The sequence below is a fragment of the Oryctolagus cuniculus genome, chromosome 12 (assembly GCF_964237555.1).
Source record: "Oryctolagus cuniculus chromosome 12, mOryCun1.1, whole genome shotgun sequence".
Taxonomy (NCBI): Eukaryota; Metazoa; Chordata; class Mammalia; order Lagomorpha; family Leporidae; genus Oryctolagus; species Oryctolagus cuniculus.
In genome coordinates, this window is record NC_091443.1 from 79,330,513 (window position 1) to 79,351,734 (window position 21,222).

Consider the following 21,222-nt stretch of genomic DNA (forward strand, 5'->3'; position numbering starts at 1 on the left):
GAGAGCTGGCCTGGAAGAGGGGCAACCGGGACAGAATCCGGTGCCCCAACCGGGACTAGAACCCGGTGTGCCAGCACCGCTAGGCGGAGGATTAGCCTAGTGAGCTGCGGCGCCGGCCAAGGATGGAGTTTTAAAAAGAGATGGTAGTGGGGGCTGGAGTTGTGGTGCAACATGGTAAGCTACCACCTACAGTGCTGTCAACCTATAAGTACTGGTTCAAGTCCTGGTTGCTCCACTTCCATTCCAGTTCCCTTGTAAAGTTCCTGGGAACACAGTTGGAAGATGACCCAAATACCTAGGCCACTACTACTCATGTGGGAGACAGGTATGGAGTTTCTGACTCCTGGCTTTGGCCTGGCCCAGCTCTAGCCATGGTGGCTATTTGTGGTGTCAACCAGTGGATAGAACATCTTTCTTTCTCTGTCTTGCCCTCTCTCTCTGCAACTCTGCCTTTCAAATAAATAAATCTTTAAAAAAGAAACAGAGAGGCTGAGAATGTTCTAGAAAGGTATTACTTCATAAATAGTGTAATAAATCAAGCAGGATGATAAACAGAAAGCAATACCTAAACATATCATTATGAATCCAAAGTGCATAGACTACCATTTCTTGAGATGCCAACTGAGAGAAGAGTACAATTAGATGGACTTCTTAACAATAAACATAGAATTCAGAAGAAAATAAATGGTATTTCAGCATGCTGAAAGAAAATTATTCAGGGCTGGCACCGCGGCTCAATAGGCTAATCCTCCGCCTGCGGGACCAGCACACCGGGTTCTAGTCCTGGTTGCCCCTCTTCCAGGCCAGCTCTCTGCTGTGGCCAGGCAGTGCAGTGGAGGATGGCCCAAGTGCTTGGGCCCTGCACCCCATGGGAGACCAGGAGAAGCACCTGGCTCCTGCCAACGGATCAGCGCGGTGCACCAGCTGCAGCGGCCATTGGAAGGTGAACCAATGGAAAAAGAAGACCTTTCTCTCTGTCTCTCTCTCTCTCACTGTCCACTCTGCCTGTCAAAAAAAAAAAAAAAAAAAGGAAGAAAGAAAATTATTCAATCTGTAATTCTATACTCAGAAAATTTCTTTCTCTAACAAGGACTAAGAGGAAGATATTTTCAAAGCAAAAGCTGAAAATCTGCAATCTGAAAACTTCCTCTGAAGAGTATTTATTAGGAAGGATATACTTCAGTCAGTAGGAGAATAAGCCCAGATAGAAGGAATGACATACAAGAAGGAATGAAGATCACGAAAATGGTAAAAATATAGTAAATCTCAACCATGATTTCTTAATTTCCCTGGTGGGCCATTCTTAAAGGACTGGCTGTCAAGGATTTGGCGACACACTTCATCAAGTGGCTACACTAAACAAAGGATTAAGGCACATGACAATTGTAGGGGCTCAATAAACATTTACTGAAGGAACGGATAGATATAAAGATAAAGATAGAGATAAATATATAATTAGCTCTTCACTGGCTCCTGAAGAGGCTAAAAACTGGCTGTTTGCCAGTCACATCTGATTTGCAAATAGTTTGTTTTGTCAACACTACGTTGATCAAAACAAAAGAGGAAAAAAAAATGGCAGATTTTACAACAAATACTGGTGCCACAGTGAACTGGAACTTAGAGCTGCCATCTTGGAAGGGCCATGTACTCCTCTACAAGCATTTGGAATTGGGAGTTTTTACAGCTCTTTGATTGGGAAGAGGTTAAAAATAATTTTTTTTTAGATTTCTTTCTTTCTTTCTTATTTGAAAGTCAGAGTTATACACAGAAAGAAGGAGAGGCAGAGAGAGCCATCTTCCATCCGCTCATTCACTGGCGCCCAGACAGGATGCTGGCATTGCAGGCAGTGGTTTTACCCGCTATGCCACAGTGCCGGGCCCCTAAAAATAACTGATTAGACATTTAGAAATTTAGGATACATAGTATAATTTCCAGAGTGGCAAACAGCAGCTACAAGTTTTACTTCTCTTATGTAACAGGAAATAAAGCACCTCACATGAGGCAGGATTTCTGTGTGATAACAGTTGCAGTCACCACTGAATAAAGCCATGATTAAATTTTTTGCTTGGGCCTAGCGGAAGCTTTTAATTACTGAACTGTCAACAAGATCTTACTAGGCTCACACAATTTTGGACAACACTTAAAAATCAAGAGATTTCATATTCCATTCCAAGCCTATGTTTCTGATTGGCAGCCTTGGATGAAAACTGAGTAGGAAAAAAAGCCTTTAGAAAGGAATATGGAATCAAGTATAATTTACGTGTTTTTAGAGGGATCAAAATAATTTTTAGGCTTTCATAAATCAAGGATCCATGGTGAGATTCCAGGTGGGTACCTACTCAAAGACTGAAAAAGCATGTAGGAGAGTACAGAGTTTATGATTTCCAAAACCAATAGAATTAAAAAAAAATAGATGAGAAAACGGATACTTCAAAAGATAGCAAGAAAGAACATAAATATAGTGGACTAAGTGCTATAATTAAAACATAAAAATTGTTTGGACTTTTAAAATGTACGTATGTATAATATAAAGGCTGAAAGTATAAGAATCAAAATTATGTATCATGCAAACAGGCAGTCTCAAACAAAGCTTTCAGCATTTACTAGATATAAAGAGGTCACTATATAATGCAGCTCAGTTCACTAGGAAAATAAACTAAACTTGTATATACAAAATATAATCTCAACTAAAACAAAAATACTGCTGTAAACTGATACATGTGCTACCACCACCAACACAGTAAAGGGTTTTCAAACATATTATCCAGTAACTGATAGATCAAGCAAAGAAAAAACTCAGCAAAAGCTTTTAAAAAACTGAACAATACAGTTAATTTTCTCTATGGTGTACCTTCTGTCCACTTTTAGCATTTCTTGTAGTGCAGCTCTGTGAGGATAAATTCTGAATAAGTCTTGCGTTTGTTTTTGAAAGACGCTTTTGCTAGGAAACAATTCTAAGTTAAATATTTTCTCTTAGTACTTTTTTTTTTTTTTTTTTTTTTTTGACAGGCAGAGTGGACAGTGAGAGAGACAGAGAGAAAGGTCTTCCTTTGCCGTTGGTTCACCCTCCAATGGCCGACACAGCCGGCGCGCTGCGGCCGGCGCACCGCGCTGATCCGATGGCAGGAGCCAAGAGCCAGGTGCTTTTCCTGGTCTCCCATGGGGTGCAGGGCCCAAGCACCTGGGCCATCCTCCACTGCACTCCCTGGCCACAGCAGAGGGCTGGTCTGGAAGAGGGGCAACCGGGACAGAATCCGGCGCCCCGAGCGGGACTAGAACCCGGTGTGCCGGCGCCGCTAGGCGGAGGATTAGCCTAGTGAGCCGTGGCGCCGGCCTTCCCTTAGTACTTTTAAAGGTCTCTGATATCATCCTTTGTTGCTCAATATGTAACATGTCTTTCTTATCTGGTTACATTTAAGATTTTATTACTGGTTTTGAGTATTATCTTACCTTTGTATAGTTTTCTTCATATGTCTAGTGTTTGAGGTTCTCTAGTTTCCTGGATCTGCAACTCAGCAATGAGTCAAGAGCCACCCACAACTTTTAAAGATACGTCCTCCCAACTGTTCCCACACTTAAACAGGGTTCTCTGAGACTATCAGGCATTGGTGAAAAGCTGACTCTTTAGCTTTTGTGTCTAAGCCATTTTTGCCTTGCTATGAAGATTTATTGGGTTTTGGTATTTCCAAATCACCAACAAGGATGTAAGGGTGAAGAATCAAAATTTCTGGCAATTCTTAGAAATCTTCAAACTACACAAAATTTGAAATTTTTCATAGCAGTGTACTTACCATATTTTAAATATATAAAATAATTTTAAATATATTTAATATAGTTTAAATAATTTTGAGTGAACAAAATAAACACTAAATCATTTTTCTGTGATTGCTATATTAAATATTTCAGAAAATGTATTAAAAACAAATTATAAGTATGTGGTTTATTATTATGAATCATATTGTGACAAGATGATATACTGCAATACCATAATTTCTACCTGTTATAAATATTTGATAACAGAAATGACAGAAACAGTAACATAAATGTCAAATAAAATTATTTTGAAAATTGGAAGTACCACAAATATTTGTTTACAAGTTTTTTAAATTAATTCATTTATTTGAAAGGTAGTTAGAGAGAGGGAGAGGCAGAGGCAGGCAGAGAAAGAGAGAGAGACGGAGAGAGAATCTTTCATCCCCTGGTTTATTCCCTAAATGGCCGTAATGGGCAGGGCTAGGCTAGGCCAAAGCCAAGAGCTTCATCCAGGTCTCCCACGTGGGTGCAGGAACCCAAGTACTTGGGTCACCTTCTGATGCCTTCCCAGGAGCATTAGCAGTGAGCCAGATATGAAGTGGAGCAACTGGGAGTTGAACCAGCACACCCAGAGGATATCGGCATTACAGGATTTTATCCTCTACACTACAGCACAGGTCCCTAAGTTATTCTTAAAATTAAAACGTAAAGTACACAAAGCATTAATTAATTAATCTATCAACTAAAACTTAAAGTATACAAAGCTCTACCCAATAATCTTTACTTGGTAACAGATGTTTCAAATATAGTTTTTTTTTTTTTCATTTTGCATTGGTATTAATAGAGTTGCTAAGAGTATGTCCAAAAATATCCTCAAATGAGGTTATATATTGCTTCATAGAAACTCTATTTCCTTCTAAATGATGAAAACATTTATCTGTTTGCTCTGATGTTGGTCTTATGGTTGAAACTGATACTGTTTTTGTAATTTTAGTTTAGATTCGTTTGGAATGTTCCAGAATATTCCCATTTTTTTCTTTGCATTTTTAAATATTTGCAAAGAACAATTAGTCTTTGGCAAATAACCAACACTCTGAAGTGCTAACAAATTTATTTAGTAATAGTTGCATTATGTAATGTTTGGCTCTCTTAGCAAGGTTAACAGTACTATATAAAAATAACAAGTCAAAATTTCCAATTTAAAGAGTTATTTTGCTTCCACATGTTATTTCTTCAAACACCACTGATCAAATTTGTATTAAGTATACTACACATATAAAATTATTATCACTGTTAGCAAAGAGGGGTGTGGACACAGCAATATAGCAATAGCTTCAAGCAAGGCTGATTAGATTGTGAACATTTCTCTTTTATTTGCTCTTTGTTCACTGTATGGAAACACTGACCTTACCCTTGAACTCCACCATGTCAGCATTCCCTGTTCTTGCTATTGGGCTTGATTTCAGTGGATTTCTTCAAACAGTAAATGGCTCTAAGTTAATTAATATGTTTTAATCACACAGCAAAATTATAATACTTTCCATTCTTCCATCAATTTCTTAACTGATATGTCTTCTGATTTGCAAAATTATGAATTTCCCAAGAAATGTTGGAAGGAATTCTCATGAAGAAACACTATAGGCAGATGTTTCAACAATCACAGTGGTGGCCATATATGATTCAATCAAGCTTTGGTGCTCAAAGTCCTTTTCCTTTTACTGGTTGAAATTGGGAAGTTTTCTGCTTCCTTCAATCCTGCAAATATGTATATGAATTTCTACGTTTCTATTCTATTTTGTTCCCATTTGCAATCATACCACTTCTCATCTGAGTTCTTTTCTTTCTTAAAATATCTTCCCAAATACAGCTAGTATAGTAATCAAAACATGCTATTAACATTGTGCTACCTGGTCTCCCAATAGAGAAACAAGTTCATTAAGTATATTGTCTTCCGAGTTATTTGAGAGAACAGTTTATCAAATCTTTCACTGCAGCAGAATGTAGATCACTCACGTAGCCTCACCATCTGTCACCTAAAGCCATTGTTTAAGTCTGATTGTTAAATGACAGTACTCTATTTTCAGGATTAATGCCTGTATAGGTCAAAATAGGTTATGATGCAGAAACAAAATTTCCCTAACTGCATTAGTTTATAACAAAAATGGCTTATTTCCCTCTCACACAACATATGAATAAGCATGGATGCTCTCCCATGGGGCAATCACCATCTCAAGTGTGACTGGTACCATGCCAAAGGAAAAAAAGTTTCACAGAGTCTCAGATCAGCAACCAAATACCCAGACCAGAAGTCACCTTCACTCACAACCCACTGGTTGGGAACTAATCACACAACCACATACTAGAAATATCTGGTGAAAAGCACAATACCTTTTTTAAAAAAATGAAGAAAAACTTTTTTTTAAGAATTGAAGATAAAAATTTCTAGATAAATAAGTCTTCAATTCTTATGAGTTTATGTGGGGACAAAAAGCTTTCCATAATTATTGTGGTAGAACTTTAACCACTTTTTATCTTACAAGCATTATGTATTAACATTTTTTATAAAAATATCCTGTCAAATTGGTAACATTAGTATGAATTTTTTTTTAAAAATTTGAAAACAGACTGTTCTTTAACCTAATAAATTTCACATTTAGAATTCTCCCATCAAAGTACTAACCAGGCCCCACCCTGCTTAGCTTCCAAGATCAATGAGATTGGGTGTGTCTAGGATAGTGCGGCCACAGACTACACTTAGAATTCTAAAAGTCTCATTGTAGTTTTTATAAGAGTGAAGATCAAAAAGCTATAAAGTGCAATGTGCCTATATAAAAATATATAGTATGAAATGGCATACTTTCTTTTAAAGGTCCCCATTACAAAGGTGGGCATTTGGTTTAGCAGTTAAGATACCAGATAGGAGGCCTGCATTCCATATCTAGCAATCTGGCTTCACTGCCTGGCTCCACTTCTGGTTCATTTCCTGCTGGTACCCACTCTGGGGGACAGCCATGATGGCTGAAGTAGTTGGGTTTCTTCCCCACTGTAGGAGGTCTGGATTGGCTTCTAAGCTCCTGGATTTGAACAAAGGCTACTGGGAGAATTGGAGGAGTGAACCTGAGGATGAGAATGCTGTCTCTCTGCCTCTCAAGTAAGTAAACAATTATTAAAAAAAAAAAATGCGACTAAAGGGCCTGTGCTGTGGCACAGAAGGCTAAGCCTCTACCTGCACTGCCAGCATCCCATATAGGTGCCAGTTCCAGTCCTGGCTGCTCCAATTCTGATCCAGCTCCCTGTTAATGCACCTGAGAAAGCATTGGAAAATGGCCCAAGTACTTGAGCCCCTGCACCCATGTGGGAGACCTGGATGAAGCTCCTGGATCCTGGCTTTAGCCTGGCCCAGCACTGACCCTGACCACTGCAGCTCATTGATTGACTTAGCAGTTACATACTAGTTAAAAGTGGGATTTATCCCTGGTATGCATTGATGGGTCAACACTCTCAAATCAATCAATGATATACATCACCTTAACAAACTGAAGAAAAAAAAAACATGTGATTGTCTCAATATATGCAGAGAAAGCATTTTAAAATACAACATTATTCATGATGAAAACTCTAAGCAAATTGGGTATAGAAGGAACATTCCTCAAAACAATCAAAGCAATTTATAACAATCCCATGGCCTGCATCTTATTGAATGGGGGAAAAGTCAGAAGCATTCCCACTAAGATCTAGAAGCAGACCTGGCTGCCCATTCTCATTATTGCTATTCAATATAGTCCTGGAAGTCTTAGCCAGAGCCATTAGGCAAGAAAAAGAAATCAAAGGGATACAAATTGGGAAGGAGGATGTCAAACTATCCCTATTTGCAGATGACATGATTCTACATATAGGGGATCCAAAAGACTACACTAACAGACCATTGAGACTCATAGAAGAGTTTGGTAAAGTGGCAGGATATCGAATCAACACACAAAAATCAATAGCCTCTGTATACACAGACAATGCCATGGCTGAAAAAAAACTTTTTTTTTTTTTTTTTAAACAGGCAGAGTGGACAGTGAGAGAGAGAGAGAGAGAGAGAGAAGAGAAAGGTCTTCCTTTGCCGTTGGTTCACCCTCCAATGGCCGACACAGCCGGCGCGCTGTGGCCGGCGCACCGCGCTGATCCAATGGCAGGAGCCAGGTACTTATCCTGGTCTCCCATGGGGTACAGGGCCCAAGCACTTGGGCCATCCTCCACTGCACTCCCTGGCCACAGCAGAGAGCTGGCCTGGAAGAGGGGCAACCGGGAGAGAATCCGGCGCCCCGACCGGGACTAGAACCCGGTGTGCCTGTGCCACAAGGCGGAGGATTAGCCTACTGAGCTGAGGCGCCGGCAAAAAAGAACTTCTAAGACCAATCCCATTCACAATAGTTACAGAAATAAAAATAACTTGGAATAAACTTAACCAAGGATGTCAGAGATCTCTATGATGAGAATTAGTAAGCATTAAAGAAAGAAATAGAAGGCACAAAAAAATTTTAAAAAAATTCCATGGTTATGGACTGGAAGAATCAATATCATCAAAATGTCCATACTACCAAAAGCAATTTACAGATTCAATGTGATACAAATCAAAATACCAAGGATATTCTTCCCAGATATAGAAAAAACAGTGCTGAAATTCATATGGAAAACACAGGATACCCTGAATAGCTAAAGCAATTTTATACAACAAAAACAAAGCCAGGGGGCCGGTGCCATGGCTCACTTGGTTAATCCTCCACCTGCGGCGCTGGCATCCCATATGGGTGCCAGTTCTAGTCCTGGTTGCTCCTCTTCTAGTCCAGCTCTCTGCTGTGCCCCAGGAGGGCAGTGGAGGATGGCCCAAGTGCTTAGGCCCCTGCACCCGCATGGGAGACCAGGAAGCAGCACCTGGCTCCTGGCTTCAGATTGGCATAGCTCCAGCCATGGTGGCCATTTGCGGGGTGAACCAGTGGAAGGAAGACCTTTCTGTCTCTCTCTCTCTCTGTGTCTAACTCTGTCATATTAAAACAAAACAAAACAAAACAAACAAACAAAAAACAAAGCCAGAGGTATCACAATACCAGATTTCAAGACATACTACAGGACAGTTATAATCAAAACAGCCTGGTACTGGTACAAAAACAGATAGAGCAATGGAACAGAACAGAAATACCAGAAACCAACCCATGCATCTACAGCCAACTTATCTTTGACAAAGGAGCTAAAATCAATCCCTGGAGCAAGGACAGTCTCTTCAGTAAATGGTGCTGGGAAAACTAGATCTCCTCATGCCGAAGTTTGAAACTAGACCCACACCTTACACCTTACACAAAAATCCACTCAAAATGGAACAAAGACCTAAATCTATGACCCAATACCATCAAATTATTAGAGAACATTGGGGGAAATCCTGAAAGACATTGGCATAGGCAAGGAGTTCTTGGAAAACATCCCCAAGACTCAATCAAAGCCCAAACTGACACATGTGATTACACTAAATTGAGAAACTTCTGCAATGTAAAAGAAACACTCAGCACAGTGAAGAGGCAACTGACAGAATGGGAGAAATTATTTATAAACTATGCAACTGATAAAGGATTAACAACAAGAATATATAAAGAGATCAAGAAACTCAACAACAACAAAACTAACAACCCAGTGGAGAAATGGGCAAAGAACTTAGGCATTTTTCAAAAGAGGAAATCCAAATGCCCAACAGACACATGAAAAAATGCTCAGGATCACCAGCCATCAGGGAAATGCAAATCAAAAAAAAAATTTTTTTTTTTTGACAGGCAGAGTGGACAGCGAGAGAGACAGAGAGAAAGGTCTTCCTTTGCCATTGGTTCACCCTCCAATGGCTGCCACGGCCAGCGCACTGTGGCCGGCGCACCACACTGATCCAATGGCAGGAGCCAGGTGCTTCTCCTGGTCTCCCATGGGGTGCAGGGCCCAAGCACTTGGGCCATCCTCCACTGCACTCCCTGGCCACAGCAGAGAGCTGGCCTGGAAGAGGGGCAACCGGGAGAGAATCCGGCGCCCCAACCGGGACTAGAACCCGGTGTGCTGGTGCCGCAAGGCGGAGGATTAGCCTAGTGAGCTGTGGCGCCGGCTGCAAATCAAAATTTCAAAATGAAGTTTCACCTCACTCCTGTTGGAATGGCTTTCATACAGAAATCAACAAAGAACACATGCTGGCGAGGATGTGGGGAGAAAGGTTCCCTAATCCACTGTATGGAAATGTAAACTGGTCCAGCCACTGTGGAAGACAGAATGGAGATACCTCAGAAATCTGAATATAGACCTACTATATGACCCAACCATTCTACTCTTGGGAATTTACCCAAGGGAAATGAAATCAGCATGTGAAAGAGTTATCTGTACTCTCATGTTTATTGCAGCTCAATTCACAATAGCTGAGTTACTGAATTAACCCAAATGCCCATCAACTGAAGACTGGATAAAGAAATTTTGGTATATAAATATACCATGGAATACTACACAGCAGTAAAAAGAAATGAAATCCTATCATCTACAACAAAATGTATGAATCTGAAAAATATATTAGTGGAATAAACCAGTCCCAAAAGTACAAATACCATATATTCTCCCGGATCTGTGATAATAACAGAGCACCTAAAAGGTAACCTATAGAAGTAAAATTGACACTTTGAGATGCAATGACTTTGAGAAGCCCTTGTCTCAACTGTTGAAGAAGGTTTTTTTCATACTATTTGTTGAACTCTTTACTTAGTTTAATCTTATGTGCGTAAAGCTAACTGAAAATAGATCTTAGTGAAAAAAGAATGAGAATAGGAGAGGCAGAAAGAAAAGGGTGGGAGTGTGTGTATGGTGGGAAGAATCACTATGTTCCTAAAATTGCACTTATGAAATGCATGAAGACTGTATACCTTAAATAAAAGGTTTTCCGGGGGAGGTGGGGGGAGACACTGGTTAAGATGCCTGTGCCCCATAGCAGAGTGCATGAGTGTGATACCCAGCTCCAGTTCCTGACTCAGTCTTCTTGCCAATGCAGATCTTGAGAGGTACTGATGATAGTTTAAGTAAATGGGATCCTGTGATCCATGTGAGAGACGTGGATTAAGTTCTTGGCTCACAGCTTCACTCTGGTCTAGTCCTGGTCACTGTGGGCATTTGAGGAGTAAAGCAACTGATGAGTGCTCTCCATCTCCCAAACAACAAAAGTTTCCATTAATAAATAAAGGTTCAGACTGCAAGTATTATAAATATTTTACTCTTATGGCCTATTGCATATACAACTGTGCTGTTGTAGGGAAAATAAAACAATTTGTAAACAAATGGTATGGCTATCTAATAAATTTTATTTATAAAACAGATGGTCACTAGTAGGTCACAGCTTGCTAGCCTCTAACATAGAGCAATTAAAATGCTTTAAACGTAGTGGGTAAAGGCTCAAAAATTTTAAAAGTTTAAAACTAGAGTTCATAGTTAACAAATTTCACAGAAAGGACATATTTACTCCACTGTTCAGAAAGGAAAGTCTTTTTAAAAAAGGAGCTGAGGGGGCTGGCGCTGTGGCACAGCTGGTTAATGCCCTGGCCTGAAGCGCCGGCATCCCATATGGGCGCTGGTTCGAGACCCGGCTGCTCCACTCCTGATCCAACTCTCTGCTGTGGCCTGGGAAAGCAGTGGAAGATGGCCTGGGTCCTTGGGCCCCTGCACTCAGAAGAAGAAGCTCCTGGCTCCTGGCTTGGATCGGCACAGCTCCTGCCGTTGCGGCTATTTGGGGTGTGAACCATCTGATGGAAGACCTCTCTCTCTGCCTCTCCTCTCCTCTCTCTGGGTAACTCTGACTTTCAAATAAATAAATAAATAAATCTTAAAAAAAAAAAAAAAAGGAGCTGAGGTGATTGAGGAATACAGTCAATTTTTCTGTTCGATTTTTGGAAGAGTCAAATGAGACTAGACATACGTGCAGCATTCTCTGGAAACCACAACGTAAGGTAAGTTCTGGGGATCACTTAGGTCATTAGTATCTGCAGCTACAGCTTCATTTACAGCTTAGTCCAATAATCTTCACTACGATAACACAGTGTCAGCAATGAAAAATAATTATACTTGGTATATTCTTTTAAATAATGAGACAATAAGTTTTTTAAAAGCTTAAATATGGGTAAATTGTTTGATTTTTAGCCTAATAAACAAGTGTTAATGTTATAATAATGTAAAAATGAAATATAAAAAAGGGAGAGAATGATCCAACATGGGAAGTGAGACCCATAGAATGGCAGATGTCCTAAACAGCACTCTGGCCTCAGAATCAGCCCTTAAGGCATGCGGATCCGGCTCAAAAGCCCATGAAAGTATTTCAGGCATGGAAAGCCAAGACACTCTGGGGAAAAAAAAAAACCTAAATGAAAGATCTCTGCGAGTGAGATCCCAGTGGAAAGAATGGGCCATCAAAGAAGGAGGTACCTTTCTCTGAAGGGAGGAAATAACTTCCACTTTGACCATGGCCTTGTCTAAATATGATCAGAGTCAGTGAACTCAGGAGGCTTCCATGACAAGAGCCTAGGGTGATTACTGATGCCATAAACAAGAGTGTCAATTTGTTAAGTCAACAACAGGAGTCACTGTGCACTTACTCCTCATGTAGGATCTTTGTCCTTAGTGTGCTGTACATTGAGATTTAATGCTATAACTAGTACTCAAACAGTATTTTTCACTTTATGTTTCTGTGTGGGAGCAAACTGTTGAAATCTTTACTTAATGTATGCTAAACTGATCTTCTGTATATAAAGAGAAACGAAAATGAATCTTGATGTGAATGGAAGGGGAGAGGGAGTGGGAGAGGGGAGGGTTGTGGGTGGGAGGGACGTTATGGGGGGGAAGCCATTGTAATCCATAAGCTGTACTTTGGAAATTTATATTCATTAAATAAAAGTTAAAATAAATAAATAAATAAATAAATAAATCTTCAAAAACAAAACAAAAGAAATATTTGCAATCTTCTTTTAGTGCCTATATATATGTGTGTGTGTGTTTATATATATATATATATATATATATATATATATGTCCTATTTCATAAAGTCAGTACAAATAAGTGTTCTTGGAGTGGCAGTTTTGAAGGAACAAAAATGATCATTTCAACCATGAAAACCAAGCAGTGACTTAATAGAAGCCTACAAAATTGTAATAATGTTAAAAATTCAGTAATTATTACATAAAATATATTTTCAAATTACATGCTATCGTTCCTATTAGTAAAATGATTTACTAACACTTTTTCTTCAGAGGAAAGTCATTAATTCTTATTAAGAAAAGAGACAGGCATTTGGCACAGCAGTCAGGATGCTGCTTGGGACACCTGCATCTCATTAGCAGAGGTTTCTGCTCATGCATATACTGAAAGGCAGAAGGTGATGGTTCAAGTACGTGGGTCCTTGCTACCCATGTGGGAGACCCAGTAAGAGCTGGTGCTTCTGGCAATGGCTTAGTCCAGCCCCAGCAGTTGCAGCCTTTTGAAAGTGAGCCAGCAAATGGAAGATCTCTATGTCTGTCTGTCTCTGTCTCTGCTTTTCAAAAAAAATGAAACTTCTTTTTTTTTTTTTTTTAAAAAAAGGCATCATTAGTGGGCTGGTATTGTAGAGTAACAGGATATGCCACCACCTGTGACACCAGCGTCCCATATGGACAATGGTTCGAGTCCTGGCTGCTCCACTTCCAATCCAGTTCCCTGCTAATGCATCTAGAAAAGCAGCACAAGATAGCCCAAGTGTTTAGGCCCCTACACCCATGATGGGAGACACATGGTCCAGCCTTAACTATTGCAGCCATCTGGGGAGTGAACCAGCGGATGGAAGACTCCTATCTCTCCCTCTCTCTTAACCCTGGCTTTCAAATAAATGAAATAAGTCTTTTTAAAAAAGATATCATTAGGCTCACTTTCTTTCAATTAAGATGCCCTTGATTCCATAAGGTCACTATAGTGATAATAAAATTATAATTAGTAATATCAATGAGAAAGTAATTTGCAAAAGTTAGTTATTTTAAAAGGGGATATTCAATATAAATGCTAGGAAGCATATGTGTGATGGAAAAACAATATAGCATTAGAATCAGATCAATTTGTGTTTAAATCTTGTAACATTAAAAATTGCTTATTTATTTTCCTCACCTTTTTACTTAGAGCCCAAACAAAACAACTTATATTTTGTTAGCTTCTTTTTGCAAATCTTTAGTTTTTTTTTTTAAATTCAGGAGTGGAAAAATTATAATTTCTTTCCTAAAACACTAATGAGATACATAGGGTTAAAAATAACAAGTGAAAATCATATTCAGATTTTCAATATAAACTAAAAATACATCTCATTAAACAAGTATGCTTCAAAACATCATCAAACTGTACTATCAAAATCCTATTGATAGGTAACAGAGAACTATTAACATATTAAGGGATTTTGGTTGTTCTTTTTAAAAATTTTTCACTTATTTATTTGAAAGGCATAGAGAAAGGCACACACAGAGATCTCCCATTAGCTGATTCACTCCCTAAATGCCCGCAACAACTCGAGCTAAGCCAGGCCAGGCGGAAGCTGGGAGTGAGGAACTCAGTCTGGGTGGTAGGGGATCCACCTACTTGAGCCATCACTACTGTTTCCCAGGGTATGGAAGCTCAAACTGAGAAGGGAGGCAAGAACTGAACTCAGGGATTCCCAAGCTACATCTTAACTACTGCAAAAAACATCACCTTGGGCTCATGGTTGTTCTTAGGTAATCACTAGAGTGTATTACCAGCATTCCCATTCCTATCAAAGGAATCTAGGGTCTCTTACGTAATATGATGATCAAAACCCCAGATAAGACACTCGTGTCCCAGGTTTGAGTCCCAGTTTCTTGCTGATGCAAACTCTGGGAGTCAGCCGCGATGCCTGAATTAATTGGGTTCCTGCCAATCATGTTGGAGGCCAGGACTTGGCTCCTGGCTTTGTGCCCCACCTTCACCCCTGCTACTGCAGGTATTTGGAGACAGACCAGCAGATGACAGCTCTCTTTTTTTCAAATAATTAAAACAAACAAACAAACAAACAAAAAACCGGAATCAAAGCACTCTAAAGAAGGGTTAGGCAAACAATAGTCTTTGGGCCAAATCCAGCCAACATCATGTTTTAGTAAATAAAATTTTACTGGAACACAGACTAATTATTTACATATTATCTTCAAATGCTTTCATGGAAACAAGGCGAACGGAGTAACTGCAACCACATGGCCCGCAATTATTTACTACCTGGCTCTGTAGAGAAAAGGTTTGCTGTCTTCTGCTCCAAAGTACTGCTACTCAAAGTTCTGCTTTGCATATCTGAACTGTCTGTTCCTGACTGGGGCCAAGATAAGGAGAAAGTATGAGAATGTAAACCAACTATGTTAACAAGTAAGCAGGGTCTTCAAAAGCTTCATGGAAAATGTGTATTATGAAAACACATATTTCAAAAATATCTGCATCAAAATAAACCTAGTTTTTCATTGCATTTTTCCAGGAACTTTTTGGAGTACCCTCCTATAATACTATTTTAACTACTTTTTTTTCCCATTGCCAGACTTTCTCAATGAAAGACATATAGTCTGGGTTAAGTTCCTTTTCTTGTAGTGGATAGGGACAGTTCACTAATCAGCAACTTTCACGCCACTACTCTAAAGGCATATGGGGAAAATAAATAAATAAATAAATAAATAAATAAATAAATGTATATGGGGACAGGGTATAGGAACTATCAAACCTCAAAAGGGATTATGGCGTCACTAATGTTCTGGAGTTCTGCAGCAAAAGGTGATGGGCTTAGCAGCAAAATGAATGGGACTCAGAAAGTGGTCCTTCCATTGGCTTTTTTTTTTCTACTCTGCTCTTTTAAGGTTTTTATTATTCCAAAAATTTTCACTGCTACAGATTTATGCTTCAAAAAGGTGAAGAACAACAACTCTCCCTGTCTTTTCTTGAGAGCAGGAAAAATGAAAATATTTGCCTTCCTGAAAATAATTCAACAATATATATTGCTTATTTGCCACTCTAAATTGTTGAGTAGTTGGAAAATCGAATTAAACTGTATGTCTCTTGAAGTGCAAGTAAAAGCAAACCTATCCTCTTTATTAGCAATATTACTATAGCTTTAATCCTATTTTTAACTAAATCATATACATATAGATATATCAGTTAAAAAATACAGAATGAACTCCTACCATTATCTTTAACATGAAATTTCTTTGAACAGTATATAATTTCTAAAGGCACCAAAGGTAATCTGAATCAAGCAGTGATCTGAAAAATAAAATTATTCAGGGACAAATTTTTATTGCAAATATTTACTCAAAAACTACTATATACAGCAGAATTTTAATAGCCATTTAAAACATGTAACATTCAGTGAAAACAGAATCTAGGAATTCAAAGCACATTTTAAGAAGTTAAAATGTAGCATTTTAAATAAAAGTTTATTAGTACTTCAGAGCAAACTACTGTTCTTCATATTATTTCTATATCTATTATTTTCTAGATGATAAAAAAAATCGAAAAATCAATGTAACAGCCGTCTTATGAACAAATAGGCTCAATTCCCAAAACCAATTTTTACATCACTGCGTTAGGTCCCATTTGAAGTTATTATTTTACAATTAAAGAAAAGTCAATTAAAAACATGGCTGAATACATGCCCAGACATGTTTTCAGTTTACTGCTTTACAATATCTACATTATACCAGACTTTGGTTTGGCTTCCAGACCTTTTTTATGGGCCTATTTCTAAAAATCATTAAAACAATATTAAAAGCATAATAGCTACAGGAGTTTCAACAATGAGTTTCTACTTTATACAACTAGTACATCAAGAGATTTCTGCACAGCTTACACACTGACAAAAAGCACAAATATAAATTTATATTTTAATAATTTCACTTTCACTGAAAGTTTAATTAAAGGTAAGCTTACAGCCTGGCAGGCTAACACTTGTATGGAGGTACACAGATTCAAATATTCTTTTTACATGCTTCTGACAGACTGGAATGTTATATTAAATTAAAAATTAAATTTATTTTCATTCAAATTCTCATCTGGTCAATTTAGCACTCAAAGCATGCTCTGTTTACCAGCATCATGTTCAAAACAAAGCCTTCATTAACAATGCCAATCAGCCATTATTTTTATATCTATTATTTCCCCAATGATGCATGGTCTCCAAGTCTCTTCCTTTAACTGAAAAGGATATATAGGTAGTAATAATTTTTAGCTTAGGTCTAAGGAAAATTTGAAGCTTTCCACTGCAAACCTAACCTTCATTAACATACTTTTCATGTCTTTAGAAACTTGGAAGGCCATACTAATCAAGGAATTATTGGTGGGCTGACTTATTTAATAACTTAGGTTGAACAGACAGGTAAAGTGTATAAATGACCTCCTTCACATTTTTCTATTTCTGATCTCTACAACAGCACCACTGAGCTCACCTGATAGCACTGTTGCAAATGCTCTTGCCGCTGGTACACTAAAACTTAGAAAGACTAATTTCAACTTCTTTCTTTGTCATCTGCCAGGTCTACTGTCGTCTCTGTCATGCCAGGACTATTTCCTCCAGGAATGTCATCTGTTTCAGACACTATTTCATCAGTGTTGGCTGAAGGATCACCATTACCTTTCTGAAGAATCTCTGTGGCTTCAAACTCAAGTACCTCTGAAGGAGTCAAAGGTTCCAAATGAACACTGCCTTGCTCACTAACATCAGAACTAACAGATTTAGGTTCATCTCGCTTTCTCAAAAACTGATCTATGCTAACATCACCTGATGTCAACCGCAAATCTTTAATATTCTTTGAAGAACACTTAGCTTTACTGGAGCTAAGATCTTCCATCTGGTCACATGAAACAGTGTTTTCTGGATCTTTGCACTTCTTTAATTCTGTTTCCTGACAAACATGTTGTGCTTGTTTTTCCTTTCCCACTTCATCTGTACTGATATTTGATTCATAACTGAAGACCGTCTCTGAGCCAAGTTCCTGGCCTGTAAGGTGGCTATCATTCTCCTTATCTGAAATCGCTGGGCTTTCTGCATTTTTTGTTGCTGATAGACCTTCAAATAAATCTGCATTGCATTCATTTTTGTCTTCCGAAGAAGCTTTCTCATGTTTTCTGAAGAAAGAAACCATTTATTAGCTATTTATTAAAAAGCAAATATCTGAGCACCATAAAAATAGACATTCTTTAAAAACTGAAAAAAAGTCAAGGCATATTTGCCCACTAAAAAGGAAAATGAACCAAAGGTCCCACCCCATGCCATGCCATTACAATTTAGGAGGAGCTCACGTTCTTAGGTAAAGCTGTATGAAACTGTGGAATCACATCTAGCAACTGGTTCTAGACCTGCGTATCAGTATTTTCATCTATTCATATCTTTGTCTGCTTTTAGTTACAACTTAAGCATTCTTATTAATCTATAGGAGTACCTAAAACTAGGAATATGTTTGGAAAACATCTATTTTTCTTTTACAATTTATTTATCATATTATGCTTAGAATATCTTTTCTTTTAAAAAATTAGATAAGCACTCACAAATATTTCCCTAATTTTTAAAAGCCTAATTTTTAAAAGGTAAACATATACCTGAAAATATGAAGATACACAGAATACATATGTTTACATGTGTTTACATATATATAAAGATACACATATACTATGTATATATATATATATACCTCTATATATTTCTATATGTTTACTCTGACCAGTTTTAACAGAAACTATTTAGTGAATCATAACAATCTAACAATCATGTTAGAAACAGATTTCTAAGAAATTTTAGCCCTTTATATAATCTATAGATACTTATTTATCAAAATAAATTTCATGATTATTATATATACCTATTTCTTACATTTAATCTACCCAGAATGTAGACTTTTCCCCAATGAACTGCACAAATATCCTGGTCACATTCTGAAATGGTCATTATTATTGAATTATTTTATGTATAATGCTGTTTTTCTGCTATTTATTTTGTTTTCTTGATCTGTCCTTAGACTATTTGTAGACCAGGAATACCAAGAACACTGCATAGTCTTAACAACAATAAATTAACATTATACTTTACTATCTAGTAGAACAAATTACCTTCATTCTATGATTCTTCTACATAAATTTAATAATTTAAAAATGTATGGGGCTGGCGCTGTGGCTCAGCAGGTTAAAGCCACAGCCTGCAGCCCCGGCATACCATATTGGCTTTGATTCGAGGAGTCTACTCTAATTCTAATCTAGCTCCCTGCTAATGTGCCTGGGAAAGCAGCAGAGGGGTGGACCAAGTGCTTGGATCCCTGCCCCCACATGCCAGAATCAGAAAAAGTTCTTGGCTCCTGGCTTCGGCCTGGCCCAGTCCTGGCCACTACAGCCATTTAAGGAATGAACCAGCTGGTGGAAGACCTCTCTCTCTCTCTCTCTCGCTCTCGCTCTCTCTCGCTCTCGCTCTCGCTCTCTCGCTCTCTCGCTCTCTCCATTCCTTTCTCTGTCTTTGTAACTTTGTAACTCTAAAATAAATCTAAAAAAAAAAAAAAAAAAAAAATTAGGGGCCCGCGTAGAAGTACAGCAGGTTGAACTATGGCCTGTGATGCCAGCATCTCACATGAGCACTGATTCAAATCCCAGCTGCTCCATTTCCAATCCAGCTCCTGGCTAATGCTCCTGGAAAAGCAGCCAAAGATGGCCCAAGTGCTTGGGCCCCTACACCCATGTGGGAGATTCTGTATGGGGTTCCAGGCTACCAGCTCAAAACTGGCCTGGCCCAGCCTTGGCTGCTGTGGACATTTAGAAAGTGAACTAGCAGAGAGAAGTGCTCTCTTGCTCGCTCTCTCTCTCCCTCTCTGTGTAACTCTTCCTTTCAAATAAATAAATAGTTCTTTAAAAAAAGTTAGTATCCTATAAAATGTTTAAACTCTACATGTTTAAACGGTTCAAAAGCCAAAAATCTGCAGTATATTTCAACTGAATTAAAAATTTTTAAATTTTAATTGAAAGTCATTACTAAAAGCAATGCCAGATATAAAGATTGAAATAGTCCTTTGCCAATTAGCTGGAAATAATGTACCCTGTGTTATTTTATAAAAATTTTTCCTTACCTTTCTGAACGTGATGTTTCTGTCTCTCCTTCAGTCACAGGTTTTGCAACTTCCTGAAATGATTAATTATACTTTTATTTTACATGGCTAAGCCAAGAGAAAACTATTATTATTCTATATTATTAAGTAAAAGAAACTTAAGTATACAAATATACCAAAGAAACAAAAACCTATTTTTTAATTTAAAAGTATGCACTAGAATAATTCTCATAATTAAAAGTAGGATTAAAAATAATTTTTAATGTATAAGAATTCCAGTGTATGAAAAATTTTTTAAATTAAAGCCAACAAGCAATTAACTAGTTATATCAATACCTACTTTCCTAGCCTTTCTTTCAAATGTAGGCTGTAATTACAATTACTTACATAGAAAACTAATAAAACACAACTTGAATAAGAAGATATAGCCACAGTACTTCATATAAACATATCAAGTACTGACACTTAGTTATAACATTTCTAAAATTTTGATTTCATTTTCAGAGCTATGATCACCCTTCCACTGTCAAGGCAACAAGATGAAACAATAAACAAATCTAAGAAATATTTTGCTTATTTAAAATGTTTTATAGAAAGGAAAGAATGTTGTAAAACCTCAGTATGTCAGAGGTTAGACTAACATTTTATAAAAAACTACCAGTTGGGTACATATAAGATATATTAAGAACTTATCTCATATTTATAAATTGACATATAAAATATATAGATTCACCATTTCATCTTCATATTACATATTATCAGTGCCATTTTTACAAATGAGAAGTCAGTTAAACTGAGGAACCCAAGGAAAATCTACAGTAAGCAATAAAGATTCAAATCAAATTCTACCACTTGAGTAGGTTGACTAAATCCTGTGAAATTGGTAATTGTGCACTATTCACATACATTTATCTCCTTACCCTCTCACAACTCTGCTAAAATGAGAGTAAAGAAATAAAAGATTTTCACTCTTAAAGATCAAGAAAACATCAGTATGTAATAACTGTGAATGAGGCTAGAGAAGTGGTAACTGACTTAGCAGTATGAAGGAAATCACAACAGATGGTCCGTAGCAGAGTGCCTAAGAGTACATGGCAAGGAGAAAAGAGTCAATCTGACCAAAAAAGCTAAGACACCTGGTATTACAGGAACTCAGTACAATAGCTAGTACAAATGAAGCGCAGGGCTTACTGGGAAAGCTAAATGCTCCTCCTCCCAGCTCTAGTAACAGGTACCTAGCTCTCTCCTTACCTCAGAGGTTAAAGGCTAACTCTGTGAACTAGAGACAGTGTAGGTTTGTGAACACTAGGAACAGCAAAAAGCGCACATGTACTAAGAGAA

General features: G+C 37.9%; 2 protein-coding genes across 16 annotated transcripts in view; both read right to left on the bottom strand.

Annotated features, from left to right (window-relative positions):
- Positions 1 to 16,017, bottom strand: part of MNS1 (meiosis specific nuclear structural 1) — a 229,406-nt gene extending 213,389 nt beyond the window's left edge. For both annotated transcript variants that reach the window (XM_070054243.1, XM_070054242.1), the window contains exons 1-2: positions 15,985 to 16,017; positions 15,038 to 15,128 (exon numbers count right to left, since the gene is read on the bottom strand). The gene's annotated coding sequence lies outside the window, so the exon portion shown is untranslated. The remainder of the gene's footprint in view (positions 1 to 15,037; positions 15,129 to 15,984) is intronic.
- ZNF280D (zinc finger protein 280D) overlaps positions 13,878 to 21,222 on the bottom strand; it is a 127,109-nt gene continuing 119,764 nt past the window's right edge. For 12 of the 14 annotated variants that reach the window (XR_011380918.1, XM_070054237.1, XM_002717719.5 and 9 more), the window contains 2 exons: positions 19,903 to 19,955; positions 16,077 to 17,923 (listed from right to left, as the gene is read on the bottom strand). Coding sequence is in view for 11 of the 14 variants with exons in the window: in XM_070054237.1 (XP_069910338.1) it covers positions 17,305 to 17,923; positions 19,903 to 19,955 (672 nt within the window). In the remaining 3 variants the exon portion in view is untranslated. The other 2 variants (XR_011380917.1, XR_007910184.2) reach the window with 2 other exon arrangements.